A 27,425-nucleotide genomic window follows, 5' to 3' on the forward strand; every position below is an offset into this window, starting at 1 on the left:
ACCATTCCTCTCTTGTCCGACTCCCACCCCATGATTGGCAGTGCAAAGGTCATGGGTTCGATTCCCATAAGGAACACAAAACACATAATAGGCTACAGATAAAATGTATAACTTGAATGCACTGTAAGCCACTTTGATAACAGTGTCTGCCAAATAATTGTAAATGTAAAAGTATCGGGGCATTCAAATCTGGTGGGCAACTTTGGGTCAGACCCTAAAATATAATGGCCACCTGTTACAGACACACAGACACGCTGTAGATTTGTGTTGGACATGTTTAGCCGTGAGCTATTTATTCCTCACAGCAGTATTACAGTTACGTTGCTCAAGGCAAAGCTTAAGTTCACTTATGGAGTTCATCACATTATATCAGTTCTGGAGTTTCTATAGAAGTTTATAGAAGATGTGAGTAAATGTTTTAGTTACTTTATTAGACCTTTTCTGTTGATGTTTTCTTTTTGAAAGCTGTGTTTTGCAAACAGTAGTGTTGATGGATAGGCCGGAGCAGTTTCTGATCTCTGTGGAGTTTGTGCTATGCTGTAGGACTGCTGTACTTTTTTATTTGTGAAGTGTTGGGATCGAAAAATAAAAAAATCTTTCAAAAGTTTATTTGTTGTAAAGGTCAAATCCATTTCACAATAACTGAAAGAAGGATTCCTTATAAAGCTTGTTGATGTGAATGATATGAGTATGAATCCGAATGGAGAGACAGCTAAATAAGATTTTTTTTGTCAAATATCTTTATTACGCCATTGAATGTGAATTGGTCACCTGTGACAGTTTGGAAGAAAAATTTCTCTAAATACAGAGTTAGTTTGTTACAAACATTTTGTTAATATCACACATCAACTTGCTTATAACCTATAGTTTATTATTTACTTCCTGAATTTATTACTCGTATTAATCATCAAAATCAGATTATGATAATGCGGTAGATATTTTTAGACAAACTTCAGATTTTTTTGTGATGTGCTTTATTCAGGACAACATTTTTAATTGGTATAACAGTAATCCCATACGGCAAAACAAAATATATATATTTCAAATACAAAAATTAGCACAAATATATGCTAAAAATATATACTAAAAAATATATACACAAAAATGTATACACCAATATATTTTGACCAATTATTGTATATTTTGAAATATATTTTAAAGCATTTATATTCATGTTGCATTGGAAGAAAAACTTTGTATGTTACAAATCTGTAAACATAACAGAGATTAAAATTAAATATATTTTCAACTGCAAAAAATATACTTTTAATTTGATATTTTATACATACTTATACATTTATACAAACTTTTATACTTTGGCCAGGAAATTAATTTTTGCCCTATGGATTGTAAAATAAAAAAATTATTTGTTGCCCCAAAAAATACATTTTGAAATATATGTTAATATATGAAGGTTAAAACTAAATATATTTTTAAATTCAAAAATATTTTTTATTAAGCTTTACTTTCTACAAAATGTATTTAGCATATTTTTAAATATATTTTTGGCCAGAAAATAAAAAAATATATTTTTTGCTATATGGGATGATTACAAAAGAAAAAAACTTTATGCTTATTGTTTTTTATGCTTTGACAATTTTAAGAGTTACTGTGATACTGATGAAAGAAATGACTTTAATATGACTGTAGACAATGACAAAGACATTTTAGCATAATCACTTCCATATTTTAGCATTAATCAGATCTTATAACAAACTTTACCCTTGTTAGTGATATAAAGGAGATTGTGAAGACCAAAACAATGGGTGGGTTTAGTAAGGCTGTTATTAAAATAAAGGTAAAATAACATAAACGTGAGATGTATAAAGCATTCTTACAGTGACATAAATTAATGCAGTGATGTTATATGAATGCAACAGCACAACACAGACTGAATTAATGCAGAATTAAAAATTTTTTTTGTTTGTTAAACTTTACATTTTACAAAAAAACTTGATAGCAAAATTGTACATTTAATATGGTCTAAATCTACAAAAAAGTGTCCTAAGCATACTTTGCAATGCACAGCATGCATTGTATTTTAATTATCAATCAGTGATGATGTAAAGAGTTTTCTTTTCTCGTGCAGGGTTAAGAGATGATGGATGACAGGGCTCCACGTGTTGTCGACTACTTTGTGGTTGCCGGTCTGACGGATGCATCTACACCTTTAGAGAAAGAGATTGTTTTTGATGACGCTTGTCATAAAGCAGCTCAACCCAAACTACCAATCACAGATGTTGTGGTATTGATGCAATCTATAGGTGAGGATGTACCGTCAGGTTACAAGTGTATCAAGACCACACCAACGGGACTATCGGCTGATCTCAACAACAGCAGCCTGATGGCACCTGAATTTTACATTTGCTACAGAAGAGGAAGAGACAAACCACCAATCACAGACCTGGGGTAAATGTGTATGTATGTTTGTGTAAGCTGAAGATGATTTTGACATGTTTACGTTATTATGACATGATGCCATTTTACTTTGAGTTTAGTGCTTGTTGAAGGAGAAAACTAAAACGTTAAGGACTGGATAAGACAAAAATGCAAGATGATGTCACCAATATTTTTGGTCACAGAAGACAGACATACAGTATGCACGGTTTCAAAGATATCAGACATTAACTTAAGGCCACAACAATCTACTTTTAATGAAATGTATTTAAGATCTCTTAATAAGCGATTAGTATATTCTGAAGAATGACTCAGACTGGCAAAATAATATTCAATTACAGTATAAAAACTTTGTGCATGTGTTTTTTTTTTACTTTGTACTGTATGATATTGGCTGATCTTTTGTTGTCATAGAGTTCTTTATGAATGGAAAGAGAGATTAAAGAAAGGACATCATATAATTCAGAGGACACCCTACGGTCGCCCGGCTAACCTGAGCGGCACTTCTTCTCAACCCATCTATATAACTTACCAGCGAGCAGCGGAGAGCCAAGCATCAGTCTGTGTCACAGATATCTCCATCATTTTACCCGGAAAAGGAGAAACACCACCTCATACATTCTGTAAAATAGACAAGAACCTCAGCAGCAGCATGGTAAACATAAACCAACATGATATATTATTACGTTTAATTTCTCTTGTTGCTGTAAAACAGTGTTGTCTGTTTTTATATAGTGGGGTTCAGCTGTTTATCTTTGCTACAAGAAGTCTGTGGTCTCAAACTCCATTGCTTTTAAAGCAGGTTTGTTCACTTTCATTTCACTGAACTTACATGATGCACTAAACATGATAAAAATTATAAAGTCCCCATGAAATCAAAGCTGACAATTTTTAAGCAATATATTAAAAATGTACTTCTGATGACATCAGCTAGACAGCTTGGGTGGGTGCATCTGTTAACTCCGCCCCCTCCAGCTGTCAGTTTCATTTCCATTTTCTATATCTAATCAAAGTACAGTGTAAAACACAAGACACGCCCACTATTTTCCGGAAATACATCACAACACGGATGTAAAGTCGATTGTGACTTCACAGGGACTTTAAGATGTTGTATATATAAAAATACACAAAAACATAATCTCTGTGCAATCGATAATCTTCTATTTAGACTTTCGGTTCTTGCAGCATTCATTCATTTACCAATAACCCCATTAAGTGCTGGTAAACACACAGGTTTGATTGTGTTTGTGTTTAGAAATGCTCAGTCGATATCCTAAAGGAGATTATGAATCATTTCCCCTGCCTGAATCTGTTCCTATGTTCTGTATGCCGATGGGAGTCTCAGTGGAGCGCTGGTCACCACATGTCAAATATCCGCTCCCTACATACTCCACCTTTGTATTGACTGGGGCATCAGGAGAAAAGGTGACGTCACTGAACTCAGATACTTTTTATTATTCATCTCCTCATAATTTCTAATGTTGTCAGACATTTAAACCGAGAGATTGGGAATAAAACTTTTCATTTTGATTATTGTGTTTTGTTCACGTGTGTTCATGCAGGTGTATGGTGGAGCGTTGCAGTTTTTTGAACCTCATCCAGAAGAGCGTTTAACAGAGAAACAGATAAAACAGCTCAACATGATGGAGACTAAAGTCAAAAGGATGAAATCACCGGCAACTTCAGGAATCATTCACGCTAACAAATCCATCTGTGTTCTGTCTCATTGGCCTTTCTTTGATGCTTTCAAGAAGTTTCTGACCTTCCTGTACCGCTACTCCATATCCGGACCTCATGCCCTGCCCATTGAAAAGTCAGTGTGTTTTTCTCATCTGATATTTCACTTGAATGATCTGATTCTAGAAAACTAAAGAAGTAAATGAGAGCTGGCATCATTTCCTCTCTGTCCTGCAGACACATCTCACACTTCATGCACAAAGTTCCCTTTCCTACGTCTCAAAGACCACGGATACTTCTGCAGGTATTGTTTGTGATCATCAGTATAGCAGTCGTATCATTATAATAACATGTGTTTGTGTTATTTTACAGCTGTCTCCTCATGACAGTGTGCTGTTCAGTCGACCCGTCCTTTGTCCATTACCACTGAGGTACAACAAACCTGAAACTCCAGCATCATCTGTCTGTAGATGACACCTCCTTTACATCTGACCAAAAGACATCTTATGATTTGGACATATTTCTCTTAAGTTGCATTTTAGAGATAAAATATCAATGTAAAATCACTTATAAATGAGATGACTTATGTATGGATGTGTGTGTTACAGTGGTGGTCGTTTCTTCGCTCTTCTGAAACACTTGGGCCCTGAGAGTTCAGTCACTTTGTTACTGTTCGCTCTGACAGAACAGAAGATCATGATGAACTCGACACAAGCATCTGTCCTCACCAGTGTCGCTGAAGCTCTCCTCTCTGTGAGTTTATATTCATCTAAATAAAACAGATATACTTAAAAGTTAAACTACCACTGTCAATTATTTGATCACGTAAAACTCATCTAGGAGCATCATAATAGCATACTGTATGTAAATGTCTGTGTGTAGAGCTTAACTGTACCTCTACACCCTTTCCTCATTTAGTACTGTATAGGCAGATCTATGAATATGCAAATGAGTTCCTGCCTCTACTTAAAGGATTAGTCCATTTTCTTAAAAGAAAAATCCAGATAATTTACTCACCACCATGTCATCCAAAATGTTGATGTCCTTCTTTGTTCAGTCCAGAAGAAATTATGTTTTTTGAGGAAAACATTGAAGGATTTATACAACAACGTAGGAAAGGTCCTCTTTCAAGACGCTTGTAAACATTGGGGCGGAGTTTCAGGTTCGTCCTCTGTGACCTCTTGACGTCATGACGTATTGCATGGGGTCAGCTGGCGCATCACGACCGGATCTACATGATGAGAAGTTGTGGAATAAAAGTGTATATTTGTTATTTTTATTGTCAAAAATGACAATCGTTTTGCTAGATAAGACCCTTATGCCTCGTTTGGGATCGTTTAGAGTCCTTTGAAACTCTGTTGAAAAAAACTGTTACGTGTTAAGTATTAAATGTTGGGCTCTATTAAAGTCCATTAAAATGAGAAAAATCCTGCAATGTTTTCCTCAAAAAACATAATTTCTTCTCGACTGAACAAAGAAAGACATCAACATTTTGGATGACATGGTGGTGAGTAAATTATCTGGATTTTTCTTTTAAGAAAATTGACTAATCCTTTAATCACACCAACTTGGACCATAGATATATTTGTACATAGATGCTACATTTGGCAGTTTCAGCACCAAGTCTATGCGGCATCCATACATAATATCTATGACACAAACTACTGATCCACTCTTTCAGCTGTGTTGATGTGATTGCTTAAAGAGCACCAATTATCCAATTTACGATTTTACATTTCCTTTGATGTATAAGTGTGTGTTAGCCATATGCAAAAGGTACAAATCCCAAAGTAAACCATGATGCAAATTATTGTTTCCAACATAAATCTCTTTTCTTGGTACTACAATGAACACACAGATTGTAGGCAACAATTTACTTCTTGGGCCGGTTGATGTGGACATGACGCTTATTATCATAATTCCTCTCGCTTCTGTAAGTTGTCAATATTTTCATATTTTAAGAACTTACGAAACACAAGTTTTGTGCCGTACAGAGTATAGCGTTTGTTGTTTGTCGTTTCTACGATCACAAATGCAGATATAGTTTTAATGTTTTAGTTTTCTTACCTTACCAATCTGTTACGTTGTGCTCAAGCTGCGCTGATAAAGTTGATCGATTAGCTTGGTCATCTGGATTTTCTGGATCAGATTCGGCTCGTATTGATAAGGTAGTAAAGACGATATTAACTCCTGTCTTGCATTATGAGCGAATCTTTCAAACATGGTAAGGAGCGTCACATTTCCAGCTGACGTCAGAGGTATTCCGGCCAATCACAATGTACAGATTAGCTGGCCAATCAGGGACACAGTGCTTTTCAGATTAATGAGTTTTGTACAAAATCAGAGAGTTTGAGGAAGGCAAAAAATGCACGGCATGTGGAAAATAATGTGTTTTTTTAAACGACGATAAACCATGCAAACACTAGCCTGGGTTTCCCCATGCTGCCTTGCGCACTAATTTATTCATGCTACAAGTCTAGCATGGAAACTATGGACCAATTTTTTCCCTGAAATAGAGAACCAATCACAGAACGGGGAGGGGGCAGCAAGATGATGATGACGTCTATGCGACACACCGAAGCAGTTTTGTTTATCCAACAAGGAAGCACACACACAAAGTTACTTTTTAATGCAGCCTTAGACAGTGTTCTAAGTAGTTTTGAATGCAAGTTTATTTAAAAAAAGAGCAACTTTTGCTGTTAAACAATTTCATATCCAAGAAGGATGTATGGATATGGCAAGACATGATAACCACTGAGTTTTATAGGACCAACCTGCTAGGCATCGTCGTTGACGAAGTAAAATTAACTTTTTTATTAATATCATATTGTCATTATGCCTGTACTGTGGTTGTCATAGTGCCACTAAATGGTGTTGCTTTTTTAATATCAATATACATATAGTTTTCAGCTGTGTGCACACGTACCCGATAAAAGTTGTTGACACTTGAATTTATGTCACTCTACATACGTCATCTGGAATAATTAAAACGATTGGCTATGAGGATCTACTTACAACTATAATGAGCCTTTTACATGTAGGAAACCGAGGCAATTTTAAATCACGAAAATGAGAGTGTCTTTGGAAAGCTACAATTTTATAAAGAAAATACTCAGCAATAGTGTTGAAGGATAGTTGTCTCATATTAAAAACACCACATAGACATATAAACAACAATAAAAAAAATTCAGCCCAGGGAGACTTTAAACATAGAGGTGGTTTCTTGGACAGGGATTCGCTTAAACCAGGACTGGGTCTTAGTTTAATTAGGAAATATAACTAGATTTAAAAAACATTCCTCACTAAAACATTACTTGTGTGCATTTTGAGGGAAAACAAATGTCACTGATGTATTTTAAGATATGTTAGTGCAAGCTGTTATCAGTTATCAACATGTTTAAGCTCAATTAAGGCATCTTAAACATTTGTTTTAGTCTAAAACTAGTCTAATCCCTGTCCGGAAAACCACCCAATAGGGGCTGTTACCCAGACAGGGCCTATCCTAGTCCCAGACTAAAATGCATGTTTAAGATTAAAAAACATCGTGCAGTGAAATATCTTCACATATATCAGTGCCTTGTATTGTCTCAAGATGCACACCAGTAATGTTTTTTGCAAGGTATGTTTGTAAAAACGATTTATCCTAATATATAACTAAGGCCTAGTCCTGGATTCATTTCAACCCTATCCAAGAAGCAGCCCTTTAGAGTTTTAAAGAAATATGGTTGTAATTAAACACTTTATGATAAGAAGTCTTAATCATTCCTGTAAATTGTCTTCATTTCAGATGATATTCCCGCTGCAATGGCAGTGTCCGTATATCCCGCTGTGTCCTCTGCCGATGACCGGTGTTCTCAGTGCACCCTGTCCATTCATTATAGGTGTGGACTCACGATACTTTGACATCTATGAACCCCCACCTGATGTTATATGTGTGGATTTAGATGCAAACAACATCTTTCGGTGAGTTTGATGAATGATTTGATCGGAGCCGAGCTGTGAGCATCAGTGAGCATTCCCAATCTGTATAATCTAACGTTATGTTAAAGATCTGTGTGTATCTGTGTGTTCAGTACGGAGGAAACACAAACTCTAACACTGAAGATTCTGCCCAAGAAAGCCAGAAAAAAACTTCTGAAAGCCCTCAAAGATCTTTATGTGGAGATAGCTGATGGTACAGTACTCATTACATATATTAGAAATGCATATCCGACATGCCGATAATGTTCAACTCATTTTAACCGATACCGATATAAGCCAGCCAAAACTTAACAATAACTTGAACTTCTTTCATTTTCAGAGTTCCATAAGTTTTTTTATTAAGAATAAAATACTGTCGATACTTAATTTATATTGGTCGGTAATGTCGTGCATCCCAAATATAAATATATTGTTTTATATTTAAAGCATTAAAGGTGAAGTTCAAACATCATTTAAGATGTTTACATAAAGACTAAATGTTTTTCTAGGACACAGAGATGATAGGTTGTTAGATTTATCATTGTGGGATTTGGAGCTCAGCAGTGGACGGAGTTTACAGACGGTGGAGCTGGCCATTCAAGAGGCGTTTCTGTGCTTCATGGCCGATATTTTAAAGGGTTATCGAAACTATCTGAGACCCATCATCAATGTCCCTTCAGAAACAACTACAGACTCCAAATCTCTGTTTGACCTACAGGGTGAGACGTGTTGTGTTTGTAATGTATTGTATTGTATTGTGTATTTGTATTGTGTGTTTAAATATTTAATTCTTTCACAGGGTTTGTGAGAGATCAGGATTCCTCTAAACAAAGGTTTTACTCATTAATGACAAAAACTCAGATGTTCACGCAGTTTATTGAGGAACGTTCATTTGTCAGTGACAGAGATGCCAGTCTGGCTTTCTTCGATGAATGTGTTGAGAAGGTTTGTCACGGTTCATACTTCAGGTCTTCTGACTAATACTCAATAGTGTTCAATATTTTGTCCTTTTCCGGTTTTTTTCTTATTTTGTGTGTGATTTCCTTTCTAAAAGCTTCACGGTACAGAGAAAAATATTGATGGAGCTCAGGTGAGATTGTGAAAATAAACCCTGTGTTTCTGCTCATCCTCCTCATATTGTGTTTGGATTGTCTGAGTTTGCTTAACTCCACTTTTATAAAAAAAATCCTGATAATTTACTCACCCCCATGCCACCCAATATGTTTATGCCTTTCTTTGTTCAGTTAAAAAGAAATACATTTTAAACATTCCAGGATTTTTCTTCATATAGTTGACTTTAGTGGACCCCACACTGGAAAAAAATATTTCTTACTTTTTATTTTTGTATTTTTTCAGTAGCAATATCTAAAAATTCTTAAACCAAAATGTATTTTCTTTATTGGCAAAATGACCTAAGAAAAAGTCTAGTTTTTAGATGAAAAATGTCAAATTTAAGTGAAGTTGTGCATGAAATAAGCAAACATATCTGCCAATGGGGTAAAAACATTTGTAAGAATTACACTGTAAAAAAAAATATTTTCAAGAAAAAAAAAATATTGTTATTTTTGTCTTGTTTTCAGTAAAATATCTAAAAATTCTTATATTAAGATGCTTTTTCTTAATGAGCAAAATGATCTAAGAAAATAAGTCTTAAAACCAAAAATATCAAATTTAAGTGATTTTGAGAATAAATAAGCAAAAAAATATGCCAATGGGCTAAGCACATTTTTCTTGAATTTTTCTTGAATTTAGTGTTAAAGAAAAATTTTCAAGATTTTTTTTGCTTTCCCCATTGGCAGATTTTTTTGCTTGTTTTATGAACAAAATCACTTAAATTTGATTTTTGTTCTAAAAACTAGACTTTGCTTATCAACAAAAAGCATCTTAATTTAAGATTTTTTTTATATTTTTACTGAAAACAAGACAAAAATTCATGTCTTTCACACTGCAAAAAATATTTTATAGAAAAAAAATCTTAGAATTATATGAACAGTTTACTGTTTTACTGCAGTTTCAAAGGGCTCTAACGGCGCATTTACACGGGGCGTAAGCGTTGACGCTTCCCATTCACTTTTAATGGGTGATGTCAAGCGTTGGCGAACTGAATTGTGGATCCGTCTGCGCCGCGTTAGTGCCGTTGCTCGCGGCAGAAGTTGAACATTTCTCAACTTTTCAAGCGGCAACGCGTGCGTCAGCCAATCATATTGCCTTATGCAAATAACCTAGGCAGAGCCAGCCAATTACGTTTATGGAAGACCGGAGCTTGTGTTGCGGCCACAGTGATTGGCTGTTGGCCACGCTTCAGACAAGCCTTCCATTAAGCGTTAACGCTTACGCCCCATGTGAATGTACCGTAAACAATCCGAATCAATGCATAAGGGTCTTATCAAGCGAAACCATCATCATTTTCCACAAAATAATTAAACATTTAATTACTTTTAAAACCACAACTTCTCGTCTTGCAGTAGCCGTGTGAGGCTTACGTATTAAATATTCACACAGAAAGGTTACACATTACATATGTGATATGCACACTTGCAGACCATTTTAAACAATAAACTGACACAATGAAATTAATTAGTTTGGGATCTTTTAAAGCCCTTTAAAGCTGCATTGAAACGGTAAACTGTTGATATCACTAAAGTCCACTGTGTTGAGAAAAATGCTGAAATGTTTTCCTCAAAAAACTTAATTTCTTCTCAACCTAAAGACATAAACATCTTGGATGAGTAAATATCAGGATTTTTTAATGAAAGTGGGGCAATCCATTAAGATCCCAGACAGCAGACGACTCCGGCCCGGATTCTGACTTCGACGTGGATCTGGCCTGGAGTCGTCTGCTGTCTGAGATAGAAATTCAGTCAGAAAGATTGCGTTTCTGTAGCTTTTATTCTGTGTTTGTTAGATGTATTGTTATCCCTGTGTTACTGATGTCTGAACGGTTGGCAAAACTCTTTAGCAGATATATATATACAGTATTAGTCTTCCTTTAACTGGAAATGAGTGAAAAACATGAATGATCTTCTTCTTCTGCGAATAGCAAATGCATGGAGTTCTGCTGCTGATTTTATCAGGTTGTGATGTAAATCCAGGTGAGGGGGTTTGATTCACATCTTAACTAACATCCACCCCTTAACCAGAGTAAAACACATTAACACACAGCCTTGTGCCTTACTAAAGTATCTACATACTTAACAATAAAATAGACAAAGCATTTGAACTACACATCAGAAGTTAAATGATTAGTTTGTGTGGCAGATGGAAGGAAGCATTAGAGATGAATGCAGACTTATTGAACCGGAGAAATCTTATTCTAGTGAACACACGGTCTTCATCAGTCCACCTGAACTTCCCTCTTCATCTGATGAAGATGAACATCAGCCGTGCTACAGGTACAGCAAGCAATTCTGCATTTAAATGATGTCAAATAGCCGTCCAAACACAGTCCTGACGTCTCTAGATCAAAACGAGTCAAAATTTGGGTCTAACCGTAGCCCAAAAATAAATCAACTTTGACTAAATTGACTTTGCTTACATGATGGCATACCAGACATCTCACAAGGTTTTTGGCAAAAATGACATTTCCCCCAAACCAAAAGTTTATTTTGGCTAGAAGTGGGTTACTCATAGTGAAATTATGGTTATTGCTTGTTGGGACAAGGCTTTTCGTCATTTTAAAGTTCAAGGTTTTACATTTATTTAGTTAAACATTTTGGGATTCATGCTGTTTGTCTGTGTTTCAGTTATAATGGATTCCCGCTATTAACAAATGAATTGTTTGATGATGTGGTTGGCTTTCCAACCAGCACTAAACAGTCAGTTATTCAACAAAACACTCCTACACGACCCGATTCAACACTCAGACGGACTAAACCGGTATATACTGCTAACATCTTCAACATATTCATGGTGATGAGATCCTCTGCATTTATCTGACAGATGCAGTAAGCATCGTTTCATTTTTCGACCGATTCTTTTCTCTAGGAAATAAAGTGGGCACAGAAGATGGCACATAAATATATCTCTGAACCTGAGCTGTGGTCCAAACGTCTGCTGTGTTGTTCATATGGCCTGTGGTTCATCTGTCTGCCAGGGTACATCAAAGTGTGTCAGTCGAAAACACAAACCCTGTGTGCTGCGTATGACCTGCTGAGAAAAATGAGAGCGAGAACACTGCAGGCACCTGATGAGGTAAAATACAACACAAATATCATCACAATGAGCTTCACAAGATACTTAAACATCATCAATAGCATGCAGTCAACAGTGTTTAAGACGCATGAAAACAGCTTTCACAGAGACAAATACAGGTGCCACGTAGACTTTAAACCTGAAAACTTAATGTTGACGTGAACAGATCCCATATGGCATAATATATGTTAAAATATACAAATAATGGCCAAAAAATATATTTGTTGAAATATATTTTGGAATATTTTTCACCAATATATTTTTGGCCATTTTTTATATTTTGAAATATATTTAGGCCTCCATATGTTTCAAGCAAAGATATATATTAACGTCGCATTGAAAGAATATTTTACAAAACTAAAAGAAAACAGGTTTAAATGAAATATATTTTCAACTTCAAAAATATATAATATAAATATATATATAATATAAAAATAATACAATTAATTGGAATTTAGCATATATTTGAGAAATATATTTGGCCAGGAATACAGTTCTTGCCACAAGAGTTGTAAAAGTAAAAAATGTATTTGCTTGCCCTTGAAATATATTTTGAAATATATGTTGATGAAGGTTAAAACTAAATATATTTTCAAAGTCAAAAATATATTTATTTAGTCAAATAAAAATGTATTTCTACAAAATGTATTTAGCATATATTAAAAACATATTTTTTATGACCAGAGATTTTTTTTGCAGTATGGGATATTTAAATACATTTACAATTATTTATAACATTTGGTTTTGTTTTAGTATAAGCAGTATTCACAAAATTGCCAAAAAAATGTTTTTGTATCACGGAAAATTTCTGTAATTTATTGCGCCCGTTATTTTACGATATTAACGGCGCTCCAGCTGTTGGAATTTTACCGTTTTTTTTTTCTTTCTGATTTTTTTTATAGTGATATAAAAACATGTATACGGAGCTCCTAAGGGGACATGGAGAAAAAATAAAATAAAGTTTAGTTTGCGTGCGAATGTGAAACTATTGAGTACACATGTGAAACTATAGTTTCCCGTGCATGCGAAAAAAAATTCTTTACAAAATTATAAAAAAAAAATTCTAAACATGAAGGTTTCGAGTGAGCACATGACTACACTTTAGGTTTTTTTTACTCCAATGTCACCTTAGGGGCTCGGTACATGTAAGAGTATGTTGTGTGTTGTAGGTGTGTTATCGTATCTTAATGAAGTTGTGTGGTGAATACGGTCAGCCTGTTCTGGCTGTCAGAGTTTTGTCTCAGATGAGAAAAGCTGGACTTCATCCAAATGCCATCACTTATGGATATTACAACAAGGTAGGTTGACATTTTGTGCCGTCATGTTTCTACAATAGCCCAAACTGCTCTACAGATGTGTTTTGTCACTATGTTGTCTCAGACGATGACGTGTTTGTCCTGTGTTGGCTATTGTAGCTTCTCTTTGCGTTTTGAAATGGAGGGGTGAGCCGTTGATTGCAATTCACAATCTTACAGCTAGAAGCCGCTAAAAATCTACAAAGTGCACCTTTAATTCAAAGTTTGTAATGTTGTGATTTATCTAGCAGTTGATTGATGTGGTTCATGTTTAAGGTCTTTGTGGGAAATCCACAAGGCCATCACAAATGCTCATTTTGTCATAAACACCTCCTCATACTTTAATCCGGCTTAAAAACCATAGTCGTGATGTATGCTGAACACCTGTGTGTGTATATACAGTACTGTACATGTCTTTGTGTGTTTTATAGGCTGTGTTGGAGAGCGTCTGGCCGTCCAGCACGAGAGGAGGATTTTTCCTTTGGTCTAAACTCAGAAATGTCCTTCTGGCCATTGCTCAGTTTAAAAGCGGCCTGAAGAAACGAAAGCACTTTATAACACACACCTCTTTATCAGGTACAGTACAGATGACAGACAGACAAATGTGATTATTATTATTATTATTGAGTAAAACGAAATATTAAAAAACAAATGTAGACTACCACGACTTAATTTAATCTCTCAGGATTTTCTCTTGACAGCTGGGCTTTTACTGTATGTATCACTTTTGTCAAAATCGTTTTTAAAATGTATTATCATATGTGGGATGTGGGAATTTTGACACGTAATAATTTGATTGTGTGATCTCTCTCACCATGGCTGGAATTTCTGCAATCTGTCTGCACTGCAAAAATATGACTTTCTTAGTATTTTGGTATTGTTATTTGGGGTCTAAACTTCTAAAATTTTTGTTGAAACAACTTTAGACTAGACTAGACTAGATAAATGAATGAGTTGTTGACAGATGAGTTGTTATAACTTATAAAATCTAGTTAAAAAGTCAATTTCTTTTTATAAGTTGTAGCAACTCATCTCTTGTCAAGATAAATAATAGTAAGTTGACCTGACTTGTAAATCTGAGTTGATTCAACAAAAATAAAACTTTTATTGAATTTGATATTTTTTGTCTAAAAACTAGACTTATTTTCGTAGGTCTTTTTGGCTCATCAAGAAAATGCATTTTAAGAATGTTTTGATATTTGTACGAAAACAAGACAAAATACAAGGACAAAATGTCCTTTATTTATGAATGTTGAATTCTTTCTCTTTCTGATGGTGATGCATTTCTCATCATAGAGACGGTCAGTGATCGCACAAAACCCATTTCTGCATCGCCACGACTTTCCCATCAGAACCCAGGTAAAAATAAAGTATACCTGGATGTACTAAAAAAGTATTTTTTTATTTTGTGATAAATAAATGTGTAAAAGTTATAGACAACAAATATACTCATTAAAAAGTATAATTCTACTTCTTTAGTTCACTTGAAAAATGTATACTTCAATATCAGCAGTTATGCTTTTTAGTCTATTGAAATAAATATAGTCTCAAAATACACAGTTGAGATCATTTAGATGTTCTTAAGTTTATCTTATAAAAGTACTAAAAACTTTTTTGTATATTAAAGGTGCCAAAGAATGCATTGTAATAATCTGTTAAATTGTTCTCTGATATCTACATAGAAGGTTTGTGGCTTTATTAAGTGCAAAAATGATCCAGAGTCAGTTTTATGTCCATTTACAACCCTAGGATTTGTCTTTAAAATGAAATGGTCTATTATTACCTTATTTAAAAGGGTCATGAATAATAATGAGGAGCTCTGCTCTGATTGGCTGTTTCTCAGAGCAGCTCCTTCAATAGCTCTGTGTGTATGTAAACAGTTATTATGTTTGAGTCTGTATCAGATTTTGAGGAATAATCAGTTAATTGTTTGGAGATTGTTAATGGACGTTTCTGAGTGATAAGTTTGTGTTTTTTCAGTATGGACCTGCAAAATGTAATTGTAACGTCAATGGTAGAACTTCAGCCTAAACGCTAGCATATAGCATTAACTAGCATATAGCACTAACTCAGCAGTCACAACTTTGTTTTTAGCACTTTAACAAAACATTGTACTTAATTTAATGTGTAATTTAATGTTGTGAGCGTACATCTTGACTGTAACGTCACAGTTGGTGTTATGTTGAGATTGGTCTGTTTTCCAGCGATCTTTTGCATGCACAAGGTTTACATAAGAAGGAAACAATCGTGTTTAAGTACAAAATAAGTGCAATTAAAATAGTACATTTACTAAGTGTACTTAAATAAAGTGCACTTTTTTTCACCTGGGAATCCACGCTGTGCTTCTGAAACATTTTCCTTCACAAATGAGAAGTATTTTATAAATCCATATGGATTTGTGCTCATTCATGTAAAAGTAGAATTTTCTCTCTGTAGTAAATCGGGATGCAGGATTGCTCTTCTCGTCATCATTAGAAGACATCGGTGTGATAAACAGCAGCTTTCATCGATGCCATTACAGATCTGACAAACCACTGGATGATCCGCTGTTCAGAGCCGATGTTCATTGTGACAACACTCAAGATTTAAAACACAACAAGATGAACTATCAAAATAACGGTTCTGCACAAGACATCAAGACGCATGAACATTTCTCATCCGGAGATCCTGACATGATACCCATCTTTGCCTTTGAAGATCTTGACTTGGAGACCGAGAGCAGAATAGATGGAGATGTACAGATGATGTGGAGGAAAAGCGATAGAGCCGGTACCCGACGTGCTTCCAGACGAATAGGAGTTGAAACTGGTTGTGATCCTCTTTCGCTGCTGGCTTCAGAGGTCGAGGAGGACGAAGCTTTGGTTCACGACACCATCTGCAGTCCATCTGTCAGTCGACACCTGGCAGAAGAGATTGAGACGTACATGAAGTACTCCTGTAGTCCACGGAGGAGCCGGGCACTGAACATTGACCTCAGTGTTTCTTCAGACCACAGCTCGCTCGGATCCTGTACTGAACTCGACTCCAATGATTCACCTCAACGCTTCAGTTCACATCTGACCTCTGCTTCTCCAAACTCATCTTTGGGAGCGGATTCTCTCCTCCCTCCATCACTGGATGTTCTCAGGAGCAGTGTTATGTCTGCAGGACGAGGCGTGGCTCAGAAAGCTACTCGCTGGTATTCACAGTTTGCCTCTTCGCCCAAAGTAAGTTACACTATGTATGGTGAGTGTCTATAAAAGAGTCATTCATTACGGTACTTTCACACGGGGCCTCAGAGTCATAAACGTAATTGGCTAGTTCCTCACGAGGTTATTTGTATAAGGCAATCTGATTGGCTGACGCATACGTTGGCACTTGAAAAGTTCAGAAATTCTCAACTTCTGCTGCAAGCAAAAGTTCATTATGTATACGGGCAACTTCGGTCCTGGAGGGCCGGTGTCCTGCAGAGTTTAGCTCCAACTTGCCTCAGCACACCTGCCTAAAAGTTTCTAGTATGCCTAGTAAGACCTTAATTGGCTGCTTCATGTGTGTTTAATTATGGTTGGAGCGAAACTCTCCAGGACACCGGCCCTCCAGGATCAAACTTGCCCATCCCTGATGTAGACAATCATTATTAAAAGACCAGACCCAATGAAAAGATCATTACCGTATGTAGACCATGGTCCATTGATTAAACTTGATTCCTTTTTAATTTTTTAAGAAATTAAAACTTCTTCCGTTATTTAGTTGTTTTTTTCAGTTGTATTTATATTGCGCAAGCAGAACTGAACAAATCAAATCTATATTTTCTTCATTGTGTCTAGGACAGTCATTCAGACAAACTGAGTGAGTTTTCATCTGAAGAAGAAACGGATGGTGCTCTTCATGAGGAAGACATGCTTTTACTCAACGAAAGAGACCGTCTGACCTCAGCATCAGATAACAGACCGGAGAACTTCAACAGCACCATCAATTCAACATCACAATGTGAACACTCATGTACGCTGATAAAACTGAAATATTCTGATATTATGATTTATATTTGACTGATTTCTTTTCATCAGGTTGTATTTTTACACGACGGGATTGGACCATTGCAGATCATTCTGATAACAGAGACAGCGTGCAGAACATTGCTGTGGAGGTGGGCTGTGAATAACCCTTTATAAACTCAATCTGTAATGTAAATAAAAGTAATGCTGCTTTTTCATTCTGGCCAAATCCTAAAGATTTCAACCTTAATCTAAATCTGTGATTTACTGTACCCGGCTCACATAACAATGTTAGAAGTAACTGTCTATGTCTAAAAAATTTGTATTACTTTAAATCTTAATCATGTCATGTGTGCCTCAGGTTCTGATAGCGAGCTGTTCACGCTGTAAGACCTGTGACTGTCTTGTGTACGATGAAGAGATCATGGCCGGCTGGACAGCAGATGACTCAAATTTCAACACTACATGTCCATTCTGTGGACACGCTTTCCTTCCTTTCCTCAATATAGAGATCAGAGACCTCCGTCAGCCAGGAAGGTCATCAAACAACATTATTATTTACTGTACATCACATTTACTGCCCTACCATTTACCATGTTCTCAACAGGGTTCCTTAAGAACTTTAGTCGTTTATAAGCCTCATGCATAAGATTTGTTCTTCTGGTGAATCTTCTCACAGGTTGTTCTTGAAAAGTAGTCCAACAGAGAAGATGCTGGAAGCCTCTACAGAAACATCATCATCATCATCAGGTCTTCATGACAGAAACAGGTGATCATATATACTGAAGCTAGGAAACTTATGAATGTAGAGCTGCTTGTGAGATGAATTATATATTTACATATAAACACACTTACAGTATATATTTCACCTGCTCTCAGTAGTTTGGTGAGTTGTGTTGCCTGAAGCTCAACTGAGGCTTTATAAAACATGAAGCAGGATCTTCAAGATATATATATATATATGTGTGTTAATTGTACTGTAACTCTTCACTGAAGCTCCAGCTCACAGAGATTAGATGTGGAGATTCCTTCAAACCTCAGACAGGGGAACTCCGAGGACTCACGGACACACAACAGCAAAACCTTTGGACCTTTAGAGGAATCAATGAGATCTGATGTTTCTACTACATCAAACTACCTCAGAGTCACTACAGTAAAACACATACTGTATACACAGACACACACACTATTACTCTAAGAGTCATATTATCATCTTTAGTCTTTGATCATCTATCAATAGTGCTAACAAATACAAGTAGAGAAAAATTTGTCATAATGTTTGAATTTAAGATGATAGGACATCTTTGTTGATTCAAGAAGCGTTCTAGGCACAGCTTTTAAATCTAAGTGTTTCTTGACCTTAAAGAATGTGTAGATGATGTAGTCTGTGTTCTTCAGGATCCTCTGAGTTTATCGTGGCGTCTTCATCATCCAGAGCCTGTGACAGTACCGTATCTGAGCCCACTGGTGCTGTGGAAAGAACTGGAGACTTTAATAGAAAACGAGGGCAGTGAAATCATCTGTCGCTCTACTGTTGTGGATCATCATCCCATCATCTTCTGGAACCTCATCTGCTACTTCACAAGACTTAGTTTACCAAGCAATCTGCCAGGTCTCATTCTGACATCAGAACACTGCAACAGAGGATCACCGGTACTAACTCACCCATCGGATATCCATCCACCCACAAACAAATCCATAAATTCATCCATCCATTCTTCAATCCATCCATCCAACCAAGCAAGCATACGTCCATCTACACACTTATCCACCCACCCATCAATCCATTCACTCATCTATCCACCAATCCTTCCATCCATGCACCCACACATCCATCCATCAATTCATTCAACCATCCATCCAACTATCCATCCACCAGTCCTTACATCCATTCAACCATTCATACACCCCCCCACACACACCTACCCATCGATCCATTTATGTAACCATTCATTCATCCATACTTCTATCCATCCATCCCTCCATCCAACCAACCAAGCATCCATCCATCCATCCATCCATCCACACACTCTTTCACCCATCCATTCATTCAACCATCTATTCATCCATCCACCAGTCCTTCCATCCATCCTTCTATCCATCCAATCACCTAACCAACCAACTAGACATCCAACCAACCAGACATCCAACCAACCAAACATCCACTCATCTATTCACCAATCCTTCCATCCATCCATCCTTCTATCCATCCATCCAACCAATCAGCATCTATCCATGCACACACTCTTTCACCCATCCATTCATTCATTCAACCAACCAACTATCTATTCATCCATCCACCAGTCCTTCCATACATCCTTCTATCCATCCAATCACCCATCCAACCAACCAAACATCCACTCATTTATCCACCAACCCTTCCATCCACCCACACACTCATTCACCCACCTTCCAGTCACCCATCCAACTATCCTTGCATCCATTCACGTAACTATTCAATGAATCCATCCATCCTTCTATCCATGCCACCAAACAACCAACCATTTATCCACTCACCCATCAACCATCTATTCATCCATTCATCTATCTATCCACCTGTCCTTCCATCCATTCACTCAACCACTCATCCATCCATCCATTAATCCAACCAACCAAGCATCCACCCATCCATTCAACCATCTTTTCATACAACTATCCATCCACATACTCATCCATCTACCCATCCATCCATTCAACTATCTATTCATCCATCCAACTATCTATCCACATGTCATTCCATCCATTCATTCACTCATTCATCCACCCATCCATTCAACCATCTATTCATCCATCCAACTATCCATCCACCCATCTATCCATCCATCATTCCATCCACATACTCATCTATTCATCTAACTATCTATCCACCAGTCTTTCAATCCATCCAGCTAACCAACTAAACCACCATCCATCCATCCACTCATCCAACCATCTATTCATTAATCCACCAGTCCTTCCATCCATCCATCCATCCAACTATCCATCTACCAGTCCTTCTATCCATCCATCCACCCATTCTTTCACCCACCCATCCATCCATAAGTATGTATTGAAAATAATTTCATGAAGCTTTATGATTTCTCATAGATTCCTCGTGAGTGGATGTCTGAGGACAGTAAACATGTTCAGGTTCAGCTGCTGTGGGACAATCTTAAACTGCACAGAGATCAAGTTCAACCTCTGTATGTCCTCTGGAATACACACAGTAAGTAGATGTATGAGTCTCTCTAAACTCACAGTACAATTACACTAAAGCTGTGGTTTGTCTGTCATGCATTGCTGCTACTAATGCTGACACTTACTTTAGGATTAACTCTTGAACTATTCACCTGCATCGTTTCTCTAACCACCTACATAAAACCCCATCCATGACTTACTGATGTGTGAGAATCTAAATGCTCTGCACCTGTAGGTCTCGGGTATGGTGTGACTCGGGGTTTGAATAAACAGGACATTATGTTTGATGAAGATCTACTGCATAACATCATTGAACGCATTGAGAAGAACGATGTTTATACAGTTCTGTGTCAAGTGTTGAAACAATCAATCAGACCTAACAGAGAGAGGTACAGTAACATACAGTAGACTTTATAAATACTGTAACCGTACACATAACACAAACATTATTCCTCTCTCCTGACAGAGGTTTATACAGAGAGCTTCTCTTTCTCTCTCGAGTTGCTCTTGGTGAAGGTAACATTGATGTTGGTGAGTTTGTGGTCAGTTTTTTTGTTAAAAGAATCCTTGTTTAATACAAGCTCTGTATTTCAGCGCCGTCTTTATTTCTTCACCCTCAGATGCATTTGATCGAGAGTACAAATCAGCATACGATCGACTGAATCCAGAACAGATCAGATCGACTCATCATTGTGATCGACCGCCCAGCAGCGCTATCACAGAGTGCAGAAGGATTTTTGGAGATTCGTACCTGCGTCTATAAACCTGCACTCCTCTGTTTGTCTTTTATGAAACTACCTGAATGTCCTGCAATATAACAAACAATCTAGCGGGTGAAATACAAGCGGGTGAATTTGTTCTTGTCAGTTTTGCAGTAAATTACAATCTAACACAACAGCAGATGAGCAAGAGTCTGGTCAATAAACTAAACTATTAGATTTTTTACTTTATGCTGACAATTGTAAACTTTAAAGTTGCAATTATGTTAATTGTTGACTATTGTCTGCAGTGAACAAAATATTTTTTTTATTTTGTTTACAATCCTTTGAATCATTTTCAGAAGTTGAGAATTAGGCAGAAATCTTTTAGCATTATTAATAAAGCACAAAGTGATGCCAGACAGCAGATGACACCGGGCCAGATCCGTGCCAAAGTCAGCAGCTCCGGTGCAGATCTGGCCGGCAATCGCCTGCTGTTTGGAAAAACTGTACAAAGATACAACGAATGGACAAATTTGTAGTTGAAATGAAAAGATTTGAATGAATATAATTATGTGTGTGTATAATGATGTTTTATAATGGATTACTTGTGTTGTTATAAAAGTAACTGAACCTATAACGGTACATTCACACGGGGCGTCAGCGTTAACGCTTGATGAGGGTGTGTCTGAAGCACGGCCAACAGCCAATCACAGTGCCCATAACACATGCTTCTCTGTTCTCTGGTCTTTGCACTAGGTTATTTGCATAAGAAGATCTGATTGGCTGAGTCTGGATTGGCGCTTGAAAAGTTGAGAAATGTTTGACTTCTGGCGCGAGCAACACCAGTGACGACAATTTCAGTTCGGCAACGCATGCGGTCACCCATTCAAAGTAAATAAGAAGCGTTAACGCCAAATCCCCGTGTGAATGTACTGTAACAGGCTCAGATATTTATACCACAATTTTTTATTGCAGTAATACAATGATATAGTCACCCGTGTGATGTCACAAAATAAAAGTTTAGTTTTACATATCAAGTGTTTCATTTCAACTGTTTTAAGTTCTGATGTTACAGTACAAAAATACATAAACTCATGTGAAAGATCAGGGACATGAGAGAGTTTCATTAAAGAACAAACTCATTCATACTAACATCACACTCAGAAACAGGAAGAGGAAATATGACATCAGCATAACACAACCCAAACGTTTGTTCATCCTCCAGTGAAAAGCAGCAACGCAGGAGACTCCAGAAATCAACGTGAAGATCATCAGAAGAATGATGAAGAAGATCCCATTACTGTTTACCGTCACCACAGACTCTCTACTGAACACAGATAACATCAGCCACGACACCGGCAGTCTGAAGAAAAGAAAAAAAAAAACATTAGATCAAGAGTTTGTGGAAACTACATTAACACAGGTAGTTTGTTTAGTTTGATCTCACCCGGCAGTGACGTCAAACACGTTGGTACCCACAGAGTTAGACACAGCTGTGCCACCCAAACCGTTGTGTGCCATTATAACGGCAGTGAGGAGATTGGGTACCGAGACACCTGCTGCCAGGACGGTCAGAGCCATCGCATCCTCAGATAAACCAAGAGTTTCACACACCTTACAAACAGAGATGTTAGACTGTAAGTTCACGTCCTGAAAGCACGTTACGGCAAATGATTTTTCAAAATTCACAAAAGATGAAAAACAAACAAATGTAAATTCTGTGCGTTTCCATCAAGTTGTTTGAGCGAATGACGGTGGTATTGTAAAATAAAATAAAACAAGGCATGCTTAAAAAATAGAGACAGGTCTGCATTTAGTTATTAATTTACTAGCAGTGCAGCTTGTAGTTGCCAAACTGAATGCTGTGTACAGAAGAAGGAATGCAGCATTTTTAAAGCAGGCACTAGCAGCAAGGGCATTGCAACGACTTTGAGCCCCATATATGATAAAGACAACGTCAGCCGATACAACTAGATGATCAGTCACGTGGGTTTAATGTTCGCCAAGTCAGAATTTATTTGGCAAATGCATTTCCATCTCCCATTATTCACATTTACTCTTTTTGGCAAAAGTTGAAAAAAATCACACGAGTGTAACAAGTTTTTGTATTCTAAATTTGCCTTTTCCATCACTCATTTCTCATGCAATACTTCAAAGTGTGCAAAAAAGTGTGATGGAGCTCCTTTGGTGTTGGAGATCTTACTGCAATGATTTGAACCTCTTCACAATTTGATTCCCAAATAATGGGATCAGTCTAAATGTTTGGTCTCATATCTATGTGTGCGTCAATGCAGTTAACTCATTCGTCGGCATTTTTTGTGATTTTCTTCTAAAAATATATAAACATACATTTCATCCTATCTATATTTTTTCTCTGCTTATAAACTCTTAAATATGTTTTTTTCCTTCAAAAATATTTTTTAGCAAATAGCTGAAATAACTGCATTTTTGTAAAGGAAAGAGAGTTTTTTAATAAATTAGGGAAGTGAGCCATCTTCGTATTTCAGATAACCCTAAAACCTCATCAGTAACACGTTTTTTATACAAATGTTTTCTCATAAATGACGAGATATCTCGTCAATGGTGGGGAAAGAGTTAAGTTTTACATTATCTGATGGATAAACTCAATAATACAGACCCAATGAGACAAACACAGCAAGAAATAGGAGAACAGTCCAATCCACAGGAAAGATCCAAACAATGTGCCCATAAAATACTGCTTTGAAGCCTAAAAACAGAAGCACATACATAAAACAGTACGACTGCATCCTTCAGTGAAACTCAGGACTGGTTTTACAAAAATTAATGAATGAATTTGCACTGCAGTTTTCAAAATGTTACATACTTTGTTTATTAACATGATTCTCATACTGAAGGGCAATAAAACAATGCACAGTGTGTGTGTGTGTGTGTGTGTGTGTGTGTGTGTGTGTGTGTGTGTGTGTGTGTGTGAGAGAGAGAGAGAGAGAGAGAGAGAGAGAGAGAGAGAGAGACAGACTGATTGATACTGCTGACCTGTCTGCGGGGATCAGGAAGGGTTAACCACAGACAGCCTGTGATGGGCAACAAAACAACATATGGAGCCTGTTTACGTTTCTCCACTGGCCATTTGAGAGACAGTGCCAAATCAGTGGCACCTTCATCATCATCATCACCACTACTGTCTTCTTCATCACTGGAGAAATCACTGTCATCATCACCACTGTTATTGTCATCATCATCATCATCTTCATCCTCCTCACTGCTCTCAGACTCTGTGGTCTTTTAACAAAACAAGAAGTATAAACCATGTACTGTGTCTCAAAAACCAAGTGAACATTGTGTCTAGAAAGCATCTTAATACATCAAACTACACGCAAGTGTGAATTCTGTACCTGCTGTTCTTCATCATCGTGTCTGGAAGCCTCTGTTAGGTTTGACTGTGCAGATTTAACATCATGTTTCTTCTTGCTGACACCTGACAGATTCACTCAAGACACTCAGAAAACATCACAATTCACTATGAATTCACAATTGTGTTCATGTGTGTGCGTGTGTGTGTGTGTGTGTGTGTGTGTGTACCTTCTCTAAGTGGATTGGTGGCATCTATAATAAGCTGATAAACGGTCTTGCGTGAGGTGCAGTTACGCAGAAAGTCTGATCCTCGTCCCCTGAACACATCACACCTTAACTGGACGTGCATAAAAGATTTACTTTTCTGCTTAAAGGTGCAATGTGGGATTTTTAGCAGAATCTAGTGGTGAGATAACGAATTGCAACTAATTGCTCAGTCTACCGCTCATCCCCAATTTCAAAAGGCATAGAAAAGCTACAGTAGCCACCACAGGACAAACATGCCGTCATCTGAGACAACAATGACGAAACACACTTTATAGAGCAGTTTGTCCATTTAGGGCTACTGTAGAAACATTGGGAGCCAGGGTGCATGGAGATAAATCTTCTCATTTAAAGATAATAAAAACAATACAGATCATTATTTAAGGTCTTTATACACCACTGATAATACAGTTATGTTGCATTTCTGTCCATCTAAATCCTCCTAAAAGTTACACAATGCACCTTTAATAAAGGTCACATTTTTATCCATGTTTGTGGTGGATATAAGGTTGACCAGTATCATAGCTCATAATGAACTATTTGTAATAAAACCATGTTTCCCAGATCTTGTGGTTTTGATTCGATTCCATCTTTCAGATGATTAAAGACATTATTAGATTACAGGCCACCTAGCAACTACCAGAAACCCCCTATCAATTTGATTTGAAATGACTACTAAATGTGCCATTCAAACAGCTTATGATGCATGCAAGGCTATGATGCATCTATAAATATATAACAGGATGAGAGAAATTTAGGAATATACATTGTGCTTGTAACTCTATATATACCATTTATGAAGATAAAATCTGGCTTCATCATTTCCTCATTTCTGCTAAGAACATATGAAAACATTTAGCAATGCTTTTATAGTGAATTTAGTATATAATCAATGACTATAATTTATAACAAAAATGTGTTATACATTTTCTGCTTTTGTTTTGAGTATAGGGCTCATTATAGTTGTGCATAGGTCCTACGGCGTATACTACGGCCATCTTTGTTCTTACCATCGTAAGCGGAAATGCCTATAAAGAAATACAATGCAGATGACATGACGGGAGGGGTTTGAGCGGTCCAATCACAGCACTTACGATCCGCATAAAACAGAAACGTTGTTACATTTTTGGCGAGGTGCACGTCAGGCAACGGAAGAGCTACGCACAGCCTACATATAAAGTAAGGCGATTAAACCTACGCACGACTACAAATTACACTTATTCAGCTCTCTCACCTTCTCAGGTTCATCAATGGCCAAAACTTTAGCAATGTTGTTGTGTTTCTGAAGGTAAAATGTGAAAATATCTTCTAGCAGTTCATTGTATTTTATGGTCATCACATACACCAAACACCCCAGCAGAAGCAACACAATTTCCCACCATGTGATGATGTCATCTAGGAAAACCCCAAGCAGGATGAACAGGTCACACGTGTAGAAGGTCACATCTCTACATAATGGCCACCAGGTCAAACTGAGAGTCTCATCTGAGAACACTGCAAACGCACCCATAACAGCGAGGATGTTGAAAAATCCAGAACCCACGGCGACTCCAATACCAACGTTACTGCTGGAGAGAAACAGCCCGACGAGTGAGATGAAGAAACCGGGTGCAAAACCTCCAGCGGCCATGAAGTTCACACCTGCGAGATCTTCTGGGATGTGGAGTTTTTCTGTCAGGATCCCAAGAGCTGGAACGAGGAACTCCTCACATACGATGACTAAAGCGAAGAACATATAAATCATAGCAGAGATATGAAGAAGGACCCAGCCGTGTCTGCGCTCTTCTAACGTAAAGAGATCTTCTGGGTAATACGCTGTCCTGTGAGGAGCTTCTCCAGGTCTTGGTGGGCTTTCTTGTTCTGTAGGGGCTTTGGTGAGAGTGGAGGTTTGGGTGGAGTTGGCGGTAAGGTTGGGGTTTGGCTCTATGTAAATGCATCTTGAATAATCCTTGTGTATTCTGATGGAGGGACTCATGGCTAAATCAGTTCTGGACTCATAAGAGGACTTCTGTACGTGCGGAGAATGAAGATCTGTTTCTTCTTCTTTAATGGTTCTCTTCCAGACCTCATGATTCCTGCTCACTGAAAGCCAACAGATCCAACAAACAAGAGTCACCAGGATAACACTGAGGGTTTTGCAGGACCTCAATCTTCTCCTGTTGGACTGATTCATACCGTTAACTGTATTGTAATGAGATGAACTTATAAACCCGGTGGTCTGATCATTTGTTGTGTTCATCAGACCAGCATCTTCCAAATCGGGAATTAGAAACAAGACATCATTGTGCAGTCAAAACAAACCTGGGATAAACACATGAGATGGTCATATAGTTTTAAATATAAAATGCCAAACTCTTCTTAGTCTAGTTTACAGAATAAGCTGAATTCTTATTGCTGTATAAAAACTAATAGTTTAAATAAAATCATACATACCAGAACGTTGAGCATTTTACACC

At 37.1% G+C, this 27,425-nt stretch overlaps 2 protein-coding genes across 4 annotated transcripts; one reads left to right on the plus strand and one right to left on the minus strand.

The window, feature by feature from the left end:
• Positions 1–54: 54 nt before the first annotated feature.
• On the plus strand, positions 55–22,409 carry LOC135743951 (C-myc promoter-binding protein-like). 3 transcript variants are annotated; one of them, XM_065261859.2, is made up of 31 exons: positions 55–405; positions 2,090–2,409; positions 2,812–3,052; positions 3,133–3,199; positions 3,653–3,822; positions 3,960–4,210; positions 4,312–4,378; positions 4,447–4,505; positions 4,683–4,827; positions 7,862–8,037; positions 8,148–8,248; positions 8,544–8,753; positions 8,834–8,979; positions 9,089–9,124; positions 11,293–11,426; positions 11,778–11,910; positions 12,019–12,225; positions 13,395–13,523; positions 13,952–14,096; positions 14,817–14,879; positions 15,957–16,726; positions 17,327–17,501; positions 17,567–17,646; positions 17,856–18,031; positions 18,174–18,263; positions 18,491–18,647; positions 18,893–19,147; positions 20,582–20,699; positions 20,907–21,060; positions 21,138–21,202; positions 21,292–22,409. In XM_065261859.2, the coding sequence occupies exons 2-31, from the start codon at positions 2,099–2,101 to the stop codon at positions 21,432–21,434; spliced, it is 4,974 nt and encodes a 1,657-aa protein (XP_065117931.1). In that variant the 5' UTR covers positions 55–405; positions 2,090–2,098; the 3' UTR covers positions 21,435–22,409. The 3 variants fall into 3 exon arrangements, with proteins under 3 accessions (XP_065117931.1, XP_073669369.1, XP_065117932.1); XM_073813268.1 differs by having other exon boundaries at positions 56–405; positions 17,327–17,489; XM_065261860.1 differs by lacking the exon at positions 55–405 and adding an exon at positions 2,499–2,596 and having other exon boundaries at positions 2,272–2,409.
• On the minus strand, positions 21,880–27,142 carry LOC135743651 (sodium/potassium/calcium exchanger 1-like). Its single transcript, XM_065261422.2, has 8 exons — positions 26,204–27,142; positions 25,148–25,215; positions 24,934–25,022; positions 24,747–24,829; positions 24,388–24,633; positions 24,011–24,100; positions 22,820–22,986; positions 21,880–22,735 (listed from the first exon to the last, which is right to left on the minus strand). The coding sequence occupies exons 1-8, from the start codon at positions 27,140–27,142 to the stop codon at positions 22,516–22,518; spliced, it is 1,902 nt and encodes a 633-aa protein (XP_065117494.1). The 3' UTR covers positions 21,880–22,515.
• Between the last annotated feature and the right edge of the window lie 283 nt (positions 27,143–27,425).

This window comes from Paramisgurnus dabryanus, chromosome 2 (assembly GCF_030506205.2).
Source record: "Paramisgurnus dabryanus chromosome 2, PD_genome_1.1, whole genome shotgun sequence".
NCBI lineage: Eukaryota > Metazoa > Chordata > Actinopteri > Cypriniformes > Cobitidae > Paramisgurnus > Paramisgurnus dabryanus.